Source organism: Oryctolagus cuniculus, chromosome 4 (assembly GCF_051225735.1).
Source record: "Oryctolagus cuniculus isolate XC-2025 breed Fujian yellow rabbit chromosome 4, ASM5122573v1, whole genome shotgun sequence".
Lineage (NCBI taxonomy): Eukaryota > Metazoa > Chordata > Mammalia > Lagomorpha > Leporidae > Oryctolagus > Oryctolagus cuniculus.
Genome location: NC_142870.1, coordinates 172,843,944 through 172,864,200, shown reverse-complemented (window position 1 = coordinate 172,864,200; position 20,257 = coordinate 172,843,944). Strand labels below are relative to the sequence as shown.

At 43.2% G+C, this 20,257-nt stretch overlaps 1 protein-coding gene and 1 long non-coding RNA gene across 10 annotated transcripts in view; one reads left to right on the top strand and one right to left on the bottom strand.

Annotated features, from left to right (window-relative positions):
- The window catches only part of STAC (SH3 and cysteine rich domain), a 147,026-nt gene that overhangs the window by 18,258 nt on the left and 108,511 nt on the right, over positions 1-20,257 (bottom strand). For all 3 annotated transcript variants that reach the window (XM_002716238.6, XM_051858945.3, XM_089331308.1), the window contains 2 exons: positions 12,858-12,922; positions 11,382-11,470 (listed from right to left, as the gene is read on the bottom strand). In XM_002716238.6, the coding sequence (XP_002716284.3) occupies positions 11,382-11,470; positions 12,858-12,922 (154 nt within the window). The remainder of the gene's footprint in view (positions 1-11,381; positions 11,471-12,857; positions 12,923-20,257) is intronic.
- Positions 1-20,257, top strand: part of LOC103350379 (uncharacterized) — a 231,001-nt gene that overhangs the window by 148,163 nt on the left and 62,581 nt on the right. Inside the window, exon 3 of one of the 7 annotated variants that reach the window (XR_016232939.1) lies at positions 9,932-11,375. The exons of 5 other annotated variants lie outside the window; for them this stretch is intronic. This is a non-coding gene — a long non-coding RNA (uncharacterized LOC103350379). Of the gene's footprint in view, positions 1-23; positions 9,172-9,931; positions 11,376-20,257 lie in introns of those variants that run through there. One more of the 7 variants, XR_016232935.1, reaches the window with a different exon arrangement.

Genomic DNA, 20,257 nt, shown 5'->3' with positions numbered 1-20,257 from the left:
CTCTTCTGCAATGTCTTGTGAAGGTGGTTTGCTCTTCTGTGGAGGGAGGAGTATGCACTAACCCAAGGACCCCGCCCAGGATCTCTGCATTCCCTGTGTGGAGCACAGGCTCTGAGGAGTGAAGCCAATGACACCCTCCTGATGAGGTCACTGCTTCCACAAAATGTCTTCTTCCCTGCCCTAGACCACCTGAAACCTTAGACTAGACCCCTGTGGGAAGACACGGTCCAAGCATGATGCTCCGGGGTCTTTGCTTCCTGAGTGTTTTGAATCAAATGAATATTTTGGAATAAAAAATTATGTTTTGCTTACTCCTTCATTTCTGCCCATTTAGCCAAAGGAAATTGTATAACAGGTTCATATTTTCTGAATGTGTGTGGTATTTTTAGGCTGTGGATGTGTACCTGGGGCACAAAGGTGAAAAGATTTCTCTAAGTCTCAGTTTTCCTATCTCTAAGGTGAGGATAATTATAGTGCGTACTTCTTCAAATTTTAAAGACTCCATGCAGGAGTACTTGGAAAGTGCATTTACTTAAGTCTGCAATAGATGGTGGTCGTCTCTGAGCTTGAGACAGTTACTGCTCTCAGAGCTGTGGCTGAGACATGGTTACTGCTCTCAGGGTGCTGGCAGTCTCCAACAAGGAAGACACGCAAGCTGGCACTTCCAGTATGTGTCATCCTTGAATGAGAAGCAGATGCTAAAACAGGTATGGACTTGATCCCAAAGAGAAATCCCTAATGCATATGTCTCTCTGAATCTGAATGATCTCAGTTGCAGTTCTGTGCTTACACATTATGCATAAGAAATGTAATATGAATTATATTTACTTTGCCACGTCGCTCTGTGGATTAAATGAGAAAGCCTATGTGTACATCTTTAGAACCATGGTTGATGGACCATAAATAGTTAAAAATGCTAACTGCCTCCTAAGCCTGTAATTTTCCAGTTGCAAACTAGAAGATCTAGTGGACGTTGACTTTCTAGTGGACATTCCTTGAGGTGTTTGGCAGAACCAGTTGGTTAAACGATTATTCTTTGGTTTCAGTGCCTTAGACACTGACCTTAGCTGTGATTCAGTGTTCTGGAAATTCTCCTTTCTCTCTTCACACCAACCCCACCCCAGGGAGTGACTACAAAGGTGTGTAAGGCCCAAGGGTTGGACCGGGTGTTCTGCTAGTAGGTCTGCCAGCTAGCTGACTACAGCTGCTGTGCTGTCCGAGTTGAGGATGTCTGTCAAATGGCCTGGAGAATGATGTCAGTGTTCACTGAATGATGTGGGCGAGAGCAGGCATTTTCATAAAAGTAGCCAATTTATTCACTACTTACAGGATTTTAATCCGTCGCTAACTCCACTGAATCAAACTGTCCCTTACAGTACTGCTACTCATCACAGTGCATCATAGCTGCCCATTTTACTCTGCAGATACTTTGGGCCATTTTTACAATTTCATACCCATTCCCATTCATAAGGCACAAAAGAACCCCAAAGCAAGCTTACAGCAACCATAGTAGCCCTGCCCAAACAGATGTCCTTAAACACCAAGCAAAGGGGCAGAGCAAGAGGACCCAGCCAAGCAGCTCTCATAATCACGTATCTAGTACTTAGTTTTTCACAAGACTCATTTCCCAGTTGCATTATCCTGCTCCAGAATCTTTTACAGTCTGGACACATGGATAGGTAATAAGGAACTCCTGACCTTCCCAATTTGATTTTGTCTTAAGCCTGGTGTCTGTGAGACTGCCTGCACTTTCCCAGGTCCACAGACCAGCTCAAAGAAAAAGTATTCGGCTAAAGGGCCATTTGGAAAGAATTTGGTAAATGTTCCTGAACTGTCATGGCTCACGCTCTCCAGAACCTAATTGAGAGAGGCATCTGAGCGAGAGGGAGGCTGCTAAACACGTTAGTGACATCGGAAAGACCTGGGTTTCCTGACATAGTGCAGCGTCAGAACATAATATGCATCAGAGACTTTCCTCAAATAGCCTTAATTGCATTTTGATGTCCTGGTGACTGTGAAGATTATTTTTAAATCAAATTGGTGCATTAGAATTACATTAGTTTTAATTAAGTTGATGCATTTGCAAGCAGTAATGTACTTAGAGAATGGAGATGAGACACCAAGGGAGTTTTCTGCCTAACTCCATCTCAAGGGCTCCTGCTTCCTTTTATTTTATGGAGGGTTTATAAAACCTTGCAGGGGGAATGGCATTAGAATGTAAGTCACAGGCCAAAAATCCAGTACGGACTCGTGCACAGGTCATTGAGAGGGAATTACAAAACCCGGATTCTAGTTTGGGGGCTGCCACTGGCCCACTGCATAGCTTTGGGCAAGTCAAAGGTGTTCTCAAAGATGGAAAAAATTAGAATCCAGGAGAACATTTAGCCACCCAGATTTCCAGATCCAGAGAGAGCCCAGGAATCCCTATTTTAATAAATATTCTCCAAGAGATTCTTAGAGTTTATAACAAATGGTTTACCTGTTCTAACCAGAGTGTTCTCCTCTGTGAAATGCCCCACCAATTTGCTAGAACTCAAAGGGATTCCAAGACTTTGAAATGGGCAACAAAGATGATCGTGGGGTGTCCTGTCTGGTCCTCTCTTTCAGCTTCTGTGCTCCATTTCAATGCCTTTGAGATATTTTAAAGGTTGTGCAATTTTCAGAATGATAGTCATGTAAACGATTGCTGCTCATAGAAATGCAAGTGAATGTGCCTGGTGGGATATAAGTGAATATCGACTGGTTTTTGCACCTGCCTGTAAATTCACCTCAGTGACCCTCATTGTCTACAATTCACCTTTGAGACAAGTATGGTATCTTACTGGCTCTCTCATTAATCAGTGAGTCCAATAAAAATTTTGACATTAGTTCATTATATCTTCATATGAGACTCATGATTTTATCTTCTTAAAAAAGTATCTATTCACAAGAGTGACTTTTCATGGATGCTTTCTAAAGACCACAGCTTCCTGGACTTTTGGGCCAGACTTCCCAGTCCCGATTGACTTATAGGAAGTGATAGGAGTGGTCAACACGGGGTGTTGCCTAAAGCTGTGGGTTATGGAATTGTTAACCCTCCCAGACAGGAAAACTAGCACAAGCAATATGTGGTAGAAAGTATGGGTGGGAGAAAGCCTAGTAGGCTAGGAGTCAGCCTCCCTGTGTCCCAGCCCCGAACCTCCCCTCTCTACCTGTGAGTTCTTAGGCTTGGTTCTCCTCCTCTGATCTCTAAAAAGGCAAAGAACCGGAACAGTAGGTGTCTGCTTCACTAAACATTGCTGAGTATTAAGATGATCTTTCCAGAATCAAGCCTGGAATGCATGTAGTTATCTAAATTTCTCCTGCTTCTTGATGATGTTTCATCTGTCTTTTTGTGATGAGGGTTACATTTGTACTTCTTAAAGGGATTCGCTTGTTTTTCATTTTTTTCCTAACCCTTTCCTCACGGGAAGGACGGAGTGGCTGCACTTAACCAGATTTCCCAGGCACGTCGGGAGTCTCCTCTTTCTGGAAGCTCGGTGCTGATGCCACTTCTTGCAAAGCCTTCCCGGGCCTCCCCTGGTGGCTCCAGTTCCCTTTGTAATGCTGTAGTAGTCTCTGGGTCTACCTCCCACCCATGACACCTGCCCGGGATGCAGCCTCAGGTGATCCCTGGGCCTGGTTCCTTCATGGCCACAAGAGCCTGCTGAGGACAGAGACCAAGATCGGCTCCGTCACGCAAAATGAGTCACACAGAAGTTAAGATCACTTCTAACTCAGTTTCAAGTCCTTTGAGAAAATCCAAGAGAGAGAGTTTATCACCAGCCTGTCTTCAGAGGCTCCTGCAAACATTAGCTAATGAGACACACGGTTGCCGGCTCTCACTCAGACTCACCCGTGGAAAATCTTGGCGCTTCCAAGAATCTGGTAATTCGTGAATCAAAATCTTTCTTTGGGATTACAGAAAGAATTTTTTTAACCTCCTTCTCCAATTTAGGCATGGAAGTAGCAGTTGTATCTCTTTTGGATTTTAATGATACTGAAAAAAACAACTCCTTCCTTTCCTTCTTTGGCTCATAAGCTTTTTCTCCTTTTTTCCCCACCCTTATGAAAAATGGTCATTATCATATAAATCTGTTTGGAAGAACTAATAAAAATGAAAATGACTTAGGTGTGGGAAGTCAGAAAGATTCTTTAGAACAGGCCTTATAGGATCACTAAAATATGCATTTTGACCTTGAAAGTCTTCTACTTACTCTTGATCTTTTCTTACAGTGTCTCTAAGATGTTTTAGGGGATCTGTATCTATCTGGAGTTATTTACATCTGATGATCATTTACACAAAATATTAACTAATTAAAATATTACTATGGCAAAACCATAGTAGTTATTGCTTTATTGGTTAAAAAATGTGCATTCATGTGACACATAAGTGATGACTCTGTTTTGCTCTGAATCCAAAAACAATGAGGATAATGTTACATTGTCAGTGCTAAATGAGGGTTAACTTTCTTCAAGAGGCTAAGAATGGATTTGAGTAATAATGTGGGGGGGGCATGTGCATGTGTGCAGGTGAATAAATGTGTATTTGAGTGTACATGAGTGTGTATATGTCCCAGTATGTATAGATGTATGGGTGAATTGTGTGTATCTGGCTTGACTGTGTATGAGAGTATATGTGCATACGTGAGTGTATCATACTCCCTGATAGAAGCAGGTTTTGGCACAGCCTATGTGAGTTCACAGAGCAGTATAGGATGCCAGTGCTAATTATAATGGGATTCTCACTCTTGTAGTGGGCTCTCCTGTTTGTGTTTAAAGTAGCATGTTAAAGAGCGTTGCTCGTGAATTAAGCTGGCATTTCACAAGATGTGGTTTCTAAGTCTCTTAAAAAGTTTGGTAATGAGGGGGCATGGCTGTTTGGGGGCAGTGGTTAAGATGCCTGTATTATAGTGCCTGGGTGTGAGTCCTGGCTCCGTTTCTGATTCCAGCTTCCTCTGTTAATGCACACTTTGGGAGGCAGCAGATCATGGTCCAAGTACTTGGGTCCCTGGTACTCATATGGGAAACCTGGATTGAGTTTCCAGTTCTTGGCTTCAGCCTGGCCTAACCCTGGCTGTTGTGGCCATTTGGCGAATGAACCACTGGATGGAAAATTTCTCTCTAGCTCTGTCTCTTTATCTCTCTGCCTTTCAAATAAATACAAAATAAATGATTTTTTTTAAATGAAAAACACAAAACTTGATCATGAGGATTACTGGGGAAATCTACAGCCTGACAGAAGAACCTGGTGGTTCTTTCATGTAATCAGACCCCACTGCATTGGTAATGGTCTGGAGACCCCAACCACTGTGCTGTTCCATCTTGGGTGTCAGTGGTGGGATTCCACACTGACAGCATGTCATGTCAGAGACAGTAAAAGCTACTGCAAAGACAAGTATTGGATATCAGCACCTCCTTATTGCTGGACCAGTTAGACAAAGTCTCACTGGGCATACTCAAAGGTCAGAGAGAGATTTTAACCATTTTTCTCTCAGTAGAGACAAGGCAGTGTGAATGAGGCTGTTTGGAAGAGTAGGAAATAAAACACGAAGAGAAGGTATCTAAAATATATTGTACACTTCACTTTGTGCTGGGCGTGAAATCTCACGTTATTTATGGTCTTGCCTTTAACAGTCTCCCTGGAAAGGGAAAACTGAGGTCCCAAGAGATTAAACAGCTTGCTCGAGTTGGTACAGGTCCTGACAGTCAGCGCCGGAATGACTCAGCTGACTCCCTGCCAGCGCTGTTTTCTGTACTGTCACCTTGCTCTCGCCTACTCTGTCCATGGTGATAGAACGAGAGTTCACACAGTCTGCATCAGCTGCGGAGATTTGAGTGGGTGAGAGTGGATGATTTATTTATTTATTTAAAAGGCAGAATTACAGGGAGGAGGCATGCGCGCGCGCACACACACACACACACACACACACACACAGAGACAGAGACAGAGAGAGCGAGCTTCCATATGCTGGTTTCCTCCCCAAATGCACGCAGAAACCAGGGTTGGGCCAGGCCTAAGCCAGAAACCTGGAACTCCATCCAGGTCTCCTACGTGGGTGGCAGGAGACCAGTTATGTGAGCCTTCTTCCGCTGCCTTCCCAGGTGCATTAGCAGGGAATGGAGCAAATGGGACTCGGACAGGTGCTCATTTGGGATGCCAGCGTCACAGGCGGTGGGTTAACCCACTGCACCACAACGCCGGCCCCAGTAGTGGATGAATTTATGAAGGAAGTATATTTTGCCCTGAAACTGTGTGAAAGCCTCTGCTTTTATACAGTGGAGACCAGTGATGGATTGGTGTCTCCCAGAGGCGACATTGCCCTGCGGTTACCGGCACAGCACCTAGCTCCTCCTCTCGGAGCCCGTCCTCCTCAACTCTGAGTGCTTCAGTACAGGCTTAGCTGGGCTTCTTCCACGTTGCCTTCCATCCTTTGTTATTTGTGAATGGGTATACAGATTGCTTTGGTCTCCTTTTCTCCAATTTTTTCTTGACCAGTACTATTCATGGTGGGATCAGGACCCACCTCCTCAGGAAATACGCCCTGATTAGCCCCTCCCAGCTTGACCTGCTTCTTCATGTATGTTCTCCATTACATTATCACAGACTTGATTTGTCCACTGGTTGAATATGCCAGGTACAGCATTCATTCACTTAATCTCCATAACATGTATTTAAAATTTTATTATTGTAGTTTTTATTTATTTTATTATAAATATTTATAAATTTATATTATAAATTTTATTATTGTAGTTTTTATTTATTTGGAAGGCTGAGGGAGAAAGAGATCTCCCATCTGCTGGTTCACTCCCCAAATGCATGTGACTACAGGGGCTGGGCCAGGCCAAAGCCAAGAGCCTAGGACTCCATCTGTATCTCCCATTTGGGTGGCAGGTGCCTAATTGTGCCATAACTGTTGCTTCCCACTGTGCACATTAGCAAGAAGATGGGAGTGAAAGCAGAGCTGAGACTTGAGTCTAAGCCCTCTGATGTGGGATGTGGGTGTCTCAACAGCTGTGCCAAATGCCAGCTCCTAAAATATCTTTTATCTATTGGGCATGTAGATGCTTCAAGAACAGACCATGCTCCAGTCAGTAACTACAGATTTGTTCTCATGAAGTTTACAGGAGAGATAGAGATTAACTAAATAATTTCAAAAACATGTAAATACAAGTTGGCATAAGTGCTTTGAAAGAAAGAAATATGGTGTCACGGAAGTGTATAACCGAGGCATCTAACCCAGATTAGGGTACCAGGGGAGACTGCATCGGGGAAGCAGGGAGGGAGCAGACTCTAGGAAGAACAGCAGACTCCTTGGCAGGGGGTAGTGCAGTTCTTTTGGGGGAAGAAATGATGGTCTGGATGGACCAGAGAGGGCCACCGGGAAGAGAACATGTAGGTTCTAGAGTCTCTGTGAATGCTGTGACTTTACCTGTGGGCTTGGGAGGAGGTGGGAGAGTTCTGAGTAGACTCGTGTGCTGTGAGCAGATCTAGGCAGGCATCGCGAGTCCCCCTCACAAGTGAGCAAGCAGAGGCTCCCAGGATGCATCGGGGCTTCACAGCTAGTGATTGCTTGGTCTGGTCAAGTGATACTCACACCCAAGTACTAAGTACTCAGTGAATCTGAGCTCATATTCTCTTTCTCTTAATTCTGCAAAGGAGGCAATAGAACCAATCTGAGCTAAGATGATTAAGTTCTGGCGTGTACCAGACATTGGTATTTAATCAGATCCTTTCTACAAGGGCAGGCCTTTTTATCCCTATTTTCAAGATAAGGAAACGGAAACTGAGAAAGTTAGGTAATAAGCTCTATTGTTGGAATGTGAGGAGCTGGGAACAGGGGCGGTGTTGTGGCCCAGTGGGCTAGGCTGCTACCTGCAGTGCTGGCATCCCATATGGGCACTTGTTTGAGTCCTGGCTGCTCCACTTCCCATCCAGCTCCCTAATACACCGGGGAAAGCATCAGAAGATGGCCCAGGTGCTTGGGCCCCTGCCACCACATAGGAGAGCCAAGGAAAAAAATTCCTGGCTCCTGGCTTCAGCTGGCACAGCTCTGAACATTGCAGCTATTTAGGGAGTGAACCAGCTATGGAAGATACCCCCCCACCCCGTGTCTCTGTAACTCTGCCTTTCAAAAAATAAAATAATCTGGCCAGCGCCGCAGCTCAATAGGTTAATCCTCCACTTGCGGCACCGGCACACCGGGTTCTAGTCCTGGTCGGGGCTCCGGATTCTGTCCTGGTCGCTCCTCTTCCTGTCCAGCTCTCTGCTGTGGCCCGGGAGTGCAGTGGAGGATGGCCCAAGTGCTTGGGCCCTGCACCCCATGGGAGACCAGGAGAAGCAACTGGCTCCTAGCTTCGGATCAGCACAGTGCACTGGCCGCAGTGGCCATTTGGGGGTGAACCAACGGCAAAAGGAAGACCTTTGTCTCTGTCTCTTTCTCACTCTGCCTGTCAAAAAAAATAAATAAGTAAAAATAAAAAATAATAAAATAATCTTAAAAAAATAAGAAAGTAGAGGATCTGGGGTGTAAATCTGTCTTGAGGAATTCCAACATTTAGATGGAACTCAGAACACTCTGCCACCACCTTAGTGTTCTCTCTGCCCATAGCAGAACCGAAAGGGCGAGCAGGACTAGAGCACTGGTAGGGTCTTCTACACCAGTCCAGGTGGGAGATTGGTACAGTAGATTTTAGGCTAAGAGAACACATAGGAATAGAACATCAAATACCATGGCAGGCTTGAGGCCTGGGCAGTGGTAACATTCAGTCCAAGGAGTGGAGAGACGGTAGACAGGTTGTTGTGCTTACTTACCATCAGGTAAGTAAAGTCAAGACCACTGGCCTTTGGCAGAATAAGCCGCCCGTTTTACAGAGCAGACGATCATGCATGCTTGCTGAAGCCGTGATGCCCCGTTCTGATTTATGACTGCTGGCCTCTGCGCCCTGGAGCTCACACTCCTAACACTCCTGTGTTCTCAGCAACTGTGTTCTCTTTCCTGCACCAGTACCCAGGGCGCTCCCCTGGATGAGGATGTGGGTAGATAAGAATGGTATTTTTCTTTCTTTTTTTTTTTTTTTGACAGGCAGAGTGGACAGTGAGAGAGAGAGACAGAGAGAAAGGTCTTCCTTAGCCGTTGGTTCACCCTCCAATGGCCGCCGTGGCAGGTGCACTGCAGCTGGTGCACCGCGCTGATCCGATGGCAGGAGCCAGGTGCTTCTCCTGGTCTCCCATGGGGTGCAGGGCCCAAGCACTTGGGCCATCCTCCACTGCACTCCCTGGCCACAGCAGAGAGCTGGCCTGGAAGAGGGGCAACCGGGACAGAATCCGGCGCCCCGACCGGGACTAGAACCCGGTGTGCTGGCGCCACAAGGCGGAGGATTAGCCTAGTGAGCCGTGGCGCCAGCCAAGAATGGTATTTTATTAAAAGGATTCTTTTTTGGCCTTATATTCGAGGAGAAGGTAATTCACAAAGCCCCACTTCATTCAAGGAATTATACCAAATCCCTAAAGCATTGCCTTACACATTCTGAATCAAGTGCCTGGCTTTGAAAATGGGAACCTACAATCTCTTGGCAAAAAAATGTAAGTGTGATTTATCACTCCAGTCTCACAGGCTATGTGATGCAGACATTTAACCCCTGGGAATGAATAGTCTTGTTTGTCTCAAAGCAGACTGCAAACGTTTGGTTCGTGACCAGACACCTCGACGTTTGATGGCCTGCAATCAACTAAAATAAGCACACAAAGATATTATCAACACCAGGCCGCCAGAGTGGGTTCCTCAGGATCCCAGCAATATTCTCTGTGTCACTGGAATTGCTTTTTTAAGAATCTGATGCCTCCGGAGGCATCTTCTATTATAAACGTACAGGACCAGTACAATAAAAATTCTTAAATCTTATCTTTCAGACATCCAGATAACAATCTCCAGAAGACTCAGTAAGATATAGTCATGGCAAAGTAAATACGCAGCATCCTTTTCTTCAACATCAGAGGGTAACTGTAGCTCATCAGGCCAAGGCGAGGGGCCACGCCAGCAGTGACGCCGGGGCCGGCTCGGCTCTGACTCACAGGACCTGTCATACGTCTGAAAGAAACAGGGTCCACTTGATCAATGCCACTTCCTCCTCCAGCACCCAGGATGCCAGAACTGACTGGGTGATGCTGATGGCTCCAGCCAGTGAGTCCAGCCTGGCCATCGTACTCAGTGACGAGGAGAACTCCCACCTCGTTTTGGAGTCCTGGGTAGAGTGAGGCCTTTTCCTTGAACGAGGCCGTGGGCGTGCATCAGCCATGTGATAGCATCGTGTGCTAGGAACTGCAACAGCAGTGAGGACTGTTACTGAGAGTCTGTGATGATGAGCCGTGTGGTGTGTGCATTGTAGGCAGTCTTCATTTCTGTCTCACAAACCCCTCTATTCCGTAAGGAAAGGAGGCTGTTATTCTTTGATAAATGAGGAAATAAGAGCAACTGATGTATGTGAATGGTCACACAGCAAGTAGGATATGGACTCCAGACTGTAGCTAAACCCCACCCAGACTGTGATCAAGAGAAGGGCTCAGGGGGCGTTGAGATTCGCTTGGGACATCTCCATTCCATGTTGTACCGGGAGTTGAGCGCTTCCTCTGCTCCCAAAACCAACTTCCTGCCATTGTGGGAGACAACAGGTGATGGCTCAAGTATTTGGGCCCCTGAGACCCATGTGAAAGACTTGGATGGAGTTCCCAGCTCCTGGCTTTGGCTCTGCGTACCCTTGGCCATTCTTTTCAGGGAATGAATCAGTGGATGGAAAATCTCTCTGTCCATCTATCTCTCTGTCTCTCTTGCCATTCAAATAAATAAATAGAAATAAAAAAATAAAAGCCAGAAAGGTTTAAGTTATTGCAGGGCCACACAACTCACCTTGCCCTCCCAGTGTTTGACTGACTACCGTGAGGAGGATAGTTCCCAGTTGGCCCCCATGCTTTTAGTCTGATTCCCCCATCAACATTTATTTGGGAATTCAGTAGATTTTTGACTCCCTGTTGGATCCCACAGGATGCCAAGTGCACATTTGCACTTCTGTTGACCATGAACTGAAGCTGTGCTCCCAAGGTGTCGTTCCTCCAGCCAGCAGCCTCAGCACCGCCTGCAGACTGGTTAGAAATGCAGTCTCCAGCCCCACCCCACGCCTGCCCAGTCAGCGGATCTGGGGACAGGGCCCAGCAGTCTGTGGTTAACCAGCCCTGCAGGCTGGTTTGAGAGTCACTGCAGCAAAACACTGGGAAGGGCGCACAACGGACTTTGTTTTTTCACATGGAAAACACAGACTTTAAAATGTTCTGTCATTCTTTTTTTTCCTCTAATACATGTTTTTACCTCATTTCCAAATCTTCATTCTCCTGTGGTACAAACTTGTACAAGGCAACATAGGTGTTCATTTGTAATGGGTCTTTGGAAAGCTGTCCCTGAAAGAGAAAATAAAAGGAAATTGAAACAAGGAAGGGATGGAGAGGGGACAGAAGAAAACAGAAAATGGAGGTGTTACTGCCGTGTGATTTCAGTTCTGGGTCTTAGACGTTAAAATACTTGATTGTCATCAAACCTTTGAACCGCAGGTCTATGTTTAATTTAGTAACTGAATTTTATTTCATGACAAACCGTTTGAAAGTAATTATTTGAAATTCTTTGTGAGAAATGCTATAATTTTCTTCAAACACATTTTTTTTTGTCATGGAAAACAGTACACGTTTGGGATTGGAAAGATTCTAGAAAGAGGGACATGGGAACAGTGGCAAACACTTCTACTTCCTGAGACTGACTTTTTATTAATTAGCCTTAAAGTTGGTGTCTAGCCCATCAAAGGAAACAGATACATTCATGTGGCAATTAGTTCACTTAGGTAGCCAGAAGAAACATGGATTTTGGCATCAGATGGATTTAGTTTATATCGTAGTACCACCCTCTACCGGCTATGAAGCTTTGAAATAATGACAATCAAAGCTACCATTATGGAGAGCTTACTCTGTGCTAGGCAAGGTGTTACATGCACACTTGAACTTCACAACTCTGTTAGGTGAAGCTCTGTCCTTGCCCCCAATATGCAGATTAGAAAAGAACTTTTCAAGTGTCATACAAATACCATGTGTTAATACTAATGAAATAAATGTTAATGTTATATAGACATTTATACTTTGTAATATATAAGCTAACATTATACAATATATTCAGTACTATATAATTGCATAATATGCTTAACTATATAATAATATAATATGCTATATACATATATAAATATAAATGTTGCATACAGGAATAGGTATTCTTTTTACTTATGATTTGCTTGGCTATTCAAAGCTGTAGTATCTTATACTGTTTTACTCTTTAAATTATGTATATGAAGATATAAAATAAATGTGCTATAAAATATAGTCACAAAATATAATTCTATAATAGACAAATAGTATATAAAGAGGCTTCAAAAAACTCATGAAGAATGCGTATTATGAAGAACATGCATGGATCTCAATTTTTTTTGCACAAGATAAATTAACTTTTAATTCCACTTTCTAGGAAATTTTTGAAGTGCCTTTATATATCATTTTGTATGCAGTGTGCAGGTACATGTGAGAAACAAAAAGGTGTACAATACTTTTCCTTTTTACCTTTTATGCACTGTGATTTTCTGTTTATTCTATGCTATCTGTGGCATGGTACACTGTGTCATCCTATCCTATAATCTACAAATGCTGGTCTGGGAAACACCAGGTGGACTTCATGACCCCCTTGGATGGTGGCCTGCAATTTTATACAAGGGCTCCTATGTTCTCTGTTGTCTGTGACATCCATAGATACCTGGTGGTTTATGTTCTTTGCTTGGTCTCTGAAATCGTCTGCGCCGTTTTCTGGGTATGAAAACACTGAAGGAGACAAGAGAAGGCAGGTGCATTAGGAATCCAGTCACCATGCTTTGAGAATGAACACTGTTCTCAGCTCACAGTTTCAGAGCTTATGGGTATGATCCCATAATCCCTCAGAGGCCCAGAGGCAATCTTTGGGGGAGCTTCGGTTTGTGGGTGACCAGGAAATCAAGGTTCTGTTCTGTGGACCTTGCCTGTCTCATTCCCCACGTGGCTGCGTGACTGGAGATAGATCAGGTGGAAGCTCTGAGCACAGAACCCCATCCGGGTCTCCCGCATGCATGCAGGAACCCAGCTACTTGGGCATCACCTGCTGCCTTCTCCAGAGCGTTAGCAGGAAGCTGGGCCAGCAGCAGAGCGATGGAACTGGAGCCCATGCTCCTGTACGCGGTGCCGGCATTGCAGGTGGCGGGTCAGCTGCAACCACACTGCCACCCTCTGTTTTAGCTTCTTCTTGAATATCGATCTGGCCATACAGTTGAAAATGTACACTGTGTTTGTGAACTATGTTGAAAAACTGACCCCAAATGTGTTTTCAGATAGATGGTTGTGAAAGAGGTAGGTCAAAAGAATTATTTTTGAGACCTTGTCCTTCCAGTTATTTCTTAGACTGACTTGAGGGAAGGTGAAAAAAGAAAGGTGTATCGTACAGCTCTTTTTTGACTGCCTTAAGCTCTTTTATTGAAAATGTCTTGGTGTTTAATTTTACAATAAGTATGTAAAGAATATACATACCTCTTTTTACAAAAAAACTTTTTTTTTGACAGGCAGAGTGGACAGTGAGAGAGACAGAGAGAAAGGTCTTCCTTTACCGTTGGTTCACCCTCCAATGGCCGCTGCTGCCAGCGTGCTGAGGCTGGCGCACCACGCTGATCTGAAGCCAGGAGCCAGGTGCTTCTCCTGGTCTCCCATGTGGGTGCAGGGCCCAAGCACCTGGGCCATCCTCCACTGCACTCCTGGGCCACAGCAGAGAGCTGGCCTGGAAGAGGGGCAACCGGGACAGAATCCGGTGCCCTGACCAGGACTAGAACCCGGTGTGCCGGCACCGTTAGGTGGAGGATTAGCCTACTGAGCCACGGTGCCGGCCTAAAAAAACTTTTTAAAAAATTATTTATTTGAAAGACAGAGTGTCAGAGAGAGAGAAAATATTTCTTTCTTTTGCTGGTTCACTCCTCAGATGCTCACAACAGCTGGAGCAGGGCCAATCCAAAGCCAGGGTTGAGAAACTACATTTGGGCCTCTGGTATGAGTGGCAGGAACCCAACCTGTGAGCTGCCGCTGCTGCCTCCCAGAGCGCACATTAGCCGGAAGCTGGAACTGGAAGCAGAACCTGGGCTCAGGCTCAGGCACTCTGGTACAGAACTCAGGTGTCCACGCGGTGTATTCACTGCTGCACCAAAGGCGTTCCCTGCCAGCATTTTTTCTAATGTCACAGAAGCAGAAGGGAATGTTTTGCCACATCCCAGGAGGAGTTTCTTCCTTTTCTTTTCCGTGTACTTTCTCTTTCTGCAGACCTGAGGTCCCCGTCCACTGCTGTTGTTATCTGAGTGTTTGTGTGTCTTTGTCTACCTGGTAATGCAGCAAGTTGCAAATCAAGTCCCTGGTGTACACACAGCTTGGCTGTTGTGCGTTACCTTTTAAGATACAGTGTTGGATTCAGCTGACTGATTCTGCTTCCGATTTCTGCGTATATTCCAGAGGGAGACGGGCCAGTGATTTTCCGTACTCACTCCCTCCTTGTTTGGTTTTGAAGTCAGGCAGGATGAGACCAGCCTCATAAACCACCTAAGAGAATGCTGCCGCCCTTCCTCCTTGTTGCTTTCTGTTTCTCTAAAGCAGCTTATGTAACCTGGAAACATTTCTACCCCTTAAATATCTGGTAGATTTTACTTCTAAAGTTGTTCAGTCCTGGTATTATGTGTGTGTGCGTGTGTGTGTGTGTGTGTCTGTGTGTGTGCCAAATATAAAATATTGGCTCAGTTTCTATAAGGATTAGAAAAAAAACTCCAGTTTTCCATCCCTATCTCTTCTTGAGTCAAGTTTTAGTCATTAATGCCTTTCTTGGTGTCTGCCCACTTAAAAAATATTTTGGAATTTATGGGCACAAATTTGGTTATGACATTCTTTTAGTTTTCTTTCAATTTCTGTTATATTCTCCCTTTTTCTTGTTATTCTGTTTGTTTCATCTATTTCATCTATTTGATATTAAAATTGTTAGATTATAAATTTTATTTCCTGAAAATAAATCACTGAGGATTTATTGATCTATCTTTATAATCCCATTATTTCTGTTCTTATCTTTAATTCTCACCCCACTTCTGCTTTATTTGTGTTTATTCTCATTCATTTTCTGGCTTCTTAAGTATGGTGCTCAGATGATAACTTCTCAGATTTTCTTATTTTTTATTTTATAATTTTATTCATGGTTAAAAGATTTATTTTTTTGAAAGAGGTAGAGAGAGAAAGACACACAGATAGAGAGATTTTCCATCCACTGGTTCACCACCCAGATGACTGCAAACAGCCAGAGCTGGGCCAGGCCACAGCAAGGAGCCAGGGACTTCATCCTGTCTCCCACATAGGTGGCAGGGACCCATATACTTGAGCTATCTTCTGCTGCTTTTCCCAGGCCATTAACAGGGAGCTGGATCAGAAGTGGAGCTACTGGGACACATACTGGCACCCATGTGGGATGTTGGTGTTGCAAGTGCTGACTTTTCCTGATGGTCCACAATTTGGCCTCAGATTTTCTTGTTTTAATATAATAATTTTGAAGCTAAATACTCCAGCTTTAGTATTATCCCACAAGGTTTTTTTTAATGGAATTAAGTTTATTTGGTTCAACTATTTTTGACAACTATGCATCTTTTTTTATAATTTACCATTCCCACAAGCTTTTTTTTCCCCGAAGAAACCTTTTATTTAAGGAATACAAACTCCATGCATTTCATAAATACAACTTCAGGAACAGTGATTCTTCCTACTGTACTTGCCCTCCCATCCACACTCCTACCCCTCTTCCTCCTCCCTCTCCTATTCCCACTCTTATTTTTTACTAAGATCTATTTTCAGTTAGCTTTATACAGAGAAGATTAACTCTATACTAAGTAAAGAGTTCAACAAATTTTATGAAAAACAAAAACAAAATGTTCCTCAACAGTTGAGACAAGGGCTGTTCAAAGTCATGGCATCTTGAAGTTGATTTAACTTCTCCTTTTTTTTAAGCATTCTTTCTTTCTTTTTTTTTTTTTTTTGAGTAACTTAATTAACTTTAAAGAAGAACCCAAGAATGATACATCTTTTGCGAGCACTTAGACATAACGATAACTTATGAGACATAAGAATATCTTCCACTTAATACATTAAAACAAAGTAAATCTTTGAGAACAAGTTTTACTGTTAACTCTCATAATACAACTCTTTGAGGATAGAGGTCCTGCATGAGAAGTTAGTGCACAGTGACTCCTATTTTTAATTTAACAATTAACACTATAATGTATGATGTCAGTGATCACCTGAGGCTCTTGACATGAGCTGCCAAGACTATGGGAGCCTTTTGAATCCACAAAAACCTTTAGTATTTAAACAAGGCCATAAGCAAAGCGGAGTGCTCTCCTCCCTTCAGAGAAAAGTACCTCCTTCTTTGATGACCACTTCTTTCCACTGGGATCTCAATTACAGAGGTCCTTCATGTAGGATACTTTTTGCCATAGTATCTTGGCTTTCCATGCCTGAAATGCTCTCATGGACTTTTCAGCCAGGCTAGATTGCCTTAAGGGCTGATTCTGAGGTCAGAGTGCTACTTAAAGCAATTGTCATTCTGTGAGTCTGCTGTGTGGACTGCTTCCCATGTTGGAACATTCACTCCTTTTTATTTCTGTCTATTATTACCAAACACTTAATAGTATTTACGTGATCACTTTAACACTTAATTCTATCTATATGATCACTTTAACACTTAATCTTATCCATATGATCACTTTAACACTTAAAATATGTAGTGTTTTCATCATTGCTTGGTTTTAAATATATTTCAATTTCCCTCTGAATTTCCTTTGACACTTGAACTTTTTCAAAGTGCATGTCAATCAACTAAATTATTAGTTTTCCTTCTTATCTTCAGACTGCTTATTTCTATTTCATTTGTACTGTGGCCAGAGAGATGTGTTCTGTTTGATACTCTTTGGAATTTATGGAGCTTGCTTCATAGCTGAATAGGTGATGAATGTCTCTAATTGTTTCTGTGTTCTCAGAAGGAATGGGAGCCCTCCAGTTGCCAGATGGAGCCTTCTTTGAGAGTGAACTGGATTGGGATCATCAAATGTGTCATCAGATCCCCAGTATCTGTGCTGAATCTGTTTATCTATCTGATTGGCCAGTGATTGAGAAACGTGAAATCTCTCATTGTGAAGGAGAAAGCCAAGTTTCCTGATACTTCAGTTTCTTCTTGAGTTTTAGCATGTTGGGCTATGTGTAATCAGGTGAAGCTTTAGAAACTTCTTCACATGAAATGGAGGTGACTACATTGCTGTAGGAATGATTTGTTTGGTCCTTAAGGTCCATTTTTTTCACTCATTAGTACAGCTAGTTTTTTTTTTTTTTTTTTTTTTTTTTGCTTATGATTTGCCTGTGATGACTTTCACCTCTTTGCTTCTATATCTGAAAAATTCCTTATTTTACCTGTGTCTTTGTTTCTTCCTGTGGTAACTTCTTAAAAAAAAAAAAACTTTTATTTTCGACTTTCTTTAGCTGACTTCTTAGGTAGTTTTTAACAATAGGCTTCTCATTTCAAAAGTCTCATCTGAAAAACTTTGTCTTTTATCGAGTCTGTTCAGTTGGTTTGCAGTGATTCTCACTGCTGATACACTGAGTCCCTTCCCCACATTTTGTACTTTCCTATTTGTCCCACATTTCCTGTGCTTCTGCTTCTGATCCCCCACCTTCCCTCCCTGCCCACTGTCTTTGGAGTTGTGTGCCTTTTTCTTCTTCTCATCACTCAATGTTGTTTCCTTTCCAGTTTGCAAAGTTAAGTCTACGTTTTCTTCTTTTAGTGGTTGTCTTGGAAATTTTATAAAGCATATCTTAACAAAGTCTAAAGTGGAATGACATCATTAATATCTTTTTAAACAGCTTAAGAATATTTGAATGGCTATTTCCCACATAAACATCAGTATTTTAGATACTGTTATATTAACAACTTTAAAAAACATGCTATTTAAATTTAAAAAGATTACTTATTTTCATTTTATTTGAAAGAGAAACAGAGGCAGACACACCCACACACACACATCTTGAATCTGCTGGTGCACTCCTCAAAATGCCTATAGAAGCTGGAGCTGGTCCAGGCTGAAACCAGGAGACAGAAGCCCAACCCAGAAATCCCCATGGGTGTCAGGAACTCAGCGGCTTGAGCCGTCATCTGCTGCCTTTTAGGGTGATCGTTAGCAGGAAGCTGAGCTGAGAGTTGAAACCAGACACTCTGATGTGGGATGCAGACATTCCAAGTTACATCTTAACTGCTGCTACAAATGTCCACCCCCCAAACATGTCATTTTCCACTTAGATTTCAGCACATGTGTGCCATTGCTTTTGCTCTTTATTTCATCTTTGTGGGGAGCAACTCGGACTAGACTAAGTTACTGGAATTAAGACTTATTCTATGCATCTGCTCTCCCACAATATGGCGCTGAGAAGGGAGAAGCAGCTTCTACACAGCTGCCTCCAGTTCAACCAATAAACTGTAGGACCTGCTCCTGATTGGAGGAGAGCAGCGTACTCGGCGTGTGGGTAGCAGAGTTGGGGTTGGTGAAGAGGACTATAAAGGAGGAGAGGGACAACATGCACCAGGAACATCTAAGGAGGAGAGAGACAACATGCACCAGGAACATCTATCTGAAGGAACACCTGTGCAGCCCCCGAGAGAGCCGGCTGGCGGTGTGCCGCTCCCCTGCGGAAGTGGGGAAAGTGGCCAGGGGGAACCGCCCTTCCACGGAGGTGGAAGGGACAGTAGCCAACCCGGGAAGAACCAGCAGCAAATCCGGGGAGGGCCGAGCAGACAAAAGAACAGCGCAGGGTCCTGTGTCGTTCCTCCACGAAAGACGGGGAGCGACAATCTTGATTCACAGTCTTTCCTTTGAGGTCTCATTTTCTTATTTGAAGTGTATTTTGTGGAAAGTTTCCAAGCGTGGGTCTATCTTAAAAGTACTGGAGGTTAAGTCATCACCTGTGACACTGTGGCACTGCCAACTTCTGAGTGCTTTCAGTCCAGCACTGCTGATCCAGCTCCCTGCTAAAGTGCCTGGGAAAGCAGCGGAAGATGGCCCAAGTGCTTGGTGCCCTGCTGCCCAGTGTGGGAGACCAGATGAACTTCAGGTTCCTGGCTTTGGAATTAGCTAAAGTGGCTCAGCCTCCAGTTAATGTGGCCATTTGGGGAGTGAACCAGTGTATGGAAAACTATCTCTATGTCTCTCCCTCTCTAATGCTGCCTTTCAAGTAAATAAATCTTAATTAAAAAAAAAAAAAACTGGGGATACAGTTTTTGTCTGAAAAATATGTTCTTGGAAGATAGTTTTGCTTCTGCTTTGTTTCTAGGTTTAGAGTAACTTTTCTTTCAGCATATTGAAGACAGCATTCTACTGCCACTTTCTTGTCTTGTAATTTGTAAGAAGAATCTATCAATATAATTCTCATTTCTTGGTAGGTTATCTGTCTCCTAGCCTGTATTTAGATGTTTCTTTTGTCTTTGAAAGTCCACAGTTTCACTAAGATGTATTTAGGTATAGACTTCTGAGTAAAGGAATTATATCATCAATCAGTTCTGCAAAATTCTCAGCCAGTGTCTTCCTGAATGTCTGAAATTTTTTTTTACTCTCAATATCTCTTTGTGTACTTCTAAGATGTGAATTAGATCCATGCCTCACCTTTTCACTTATTTTCATGTCTCTTAAACTCTCATGGGTCCCACTGCTTTGTCTCCATGGATATACTCTCATTTCTTTGGTTCTGTATTTCCTGGTGTTAATTCGTTCTTCAGCTTTTTCTAATATTGTATTAAATACATTAATCTGTTTCTACTTAAAAGTTCTAGAAATTCTATTTGTTTTTTATCCAAATCTTTGTTTAATTTTAATAGTATACTGTTCCTTTATTATGTCTGCAAGTCCATTTTTTTTTGTAATTTAAGCATATACAACTATATAGTGTATGTTCATTTGAAAACTACAGCATACACAGTCTCTGAGAATCTGATTATAAAATTTGTTGTTTTGCTAGCTCTGCTCCTGGTGGTTTATTTTCTCATGTGATCAGTGAATTTTTGATAGTTAGCTCATGATT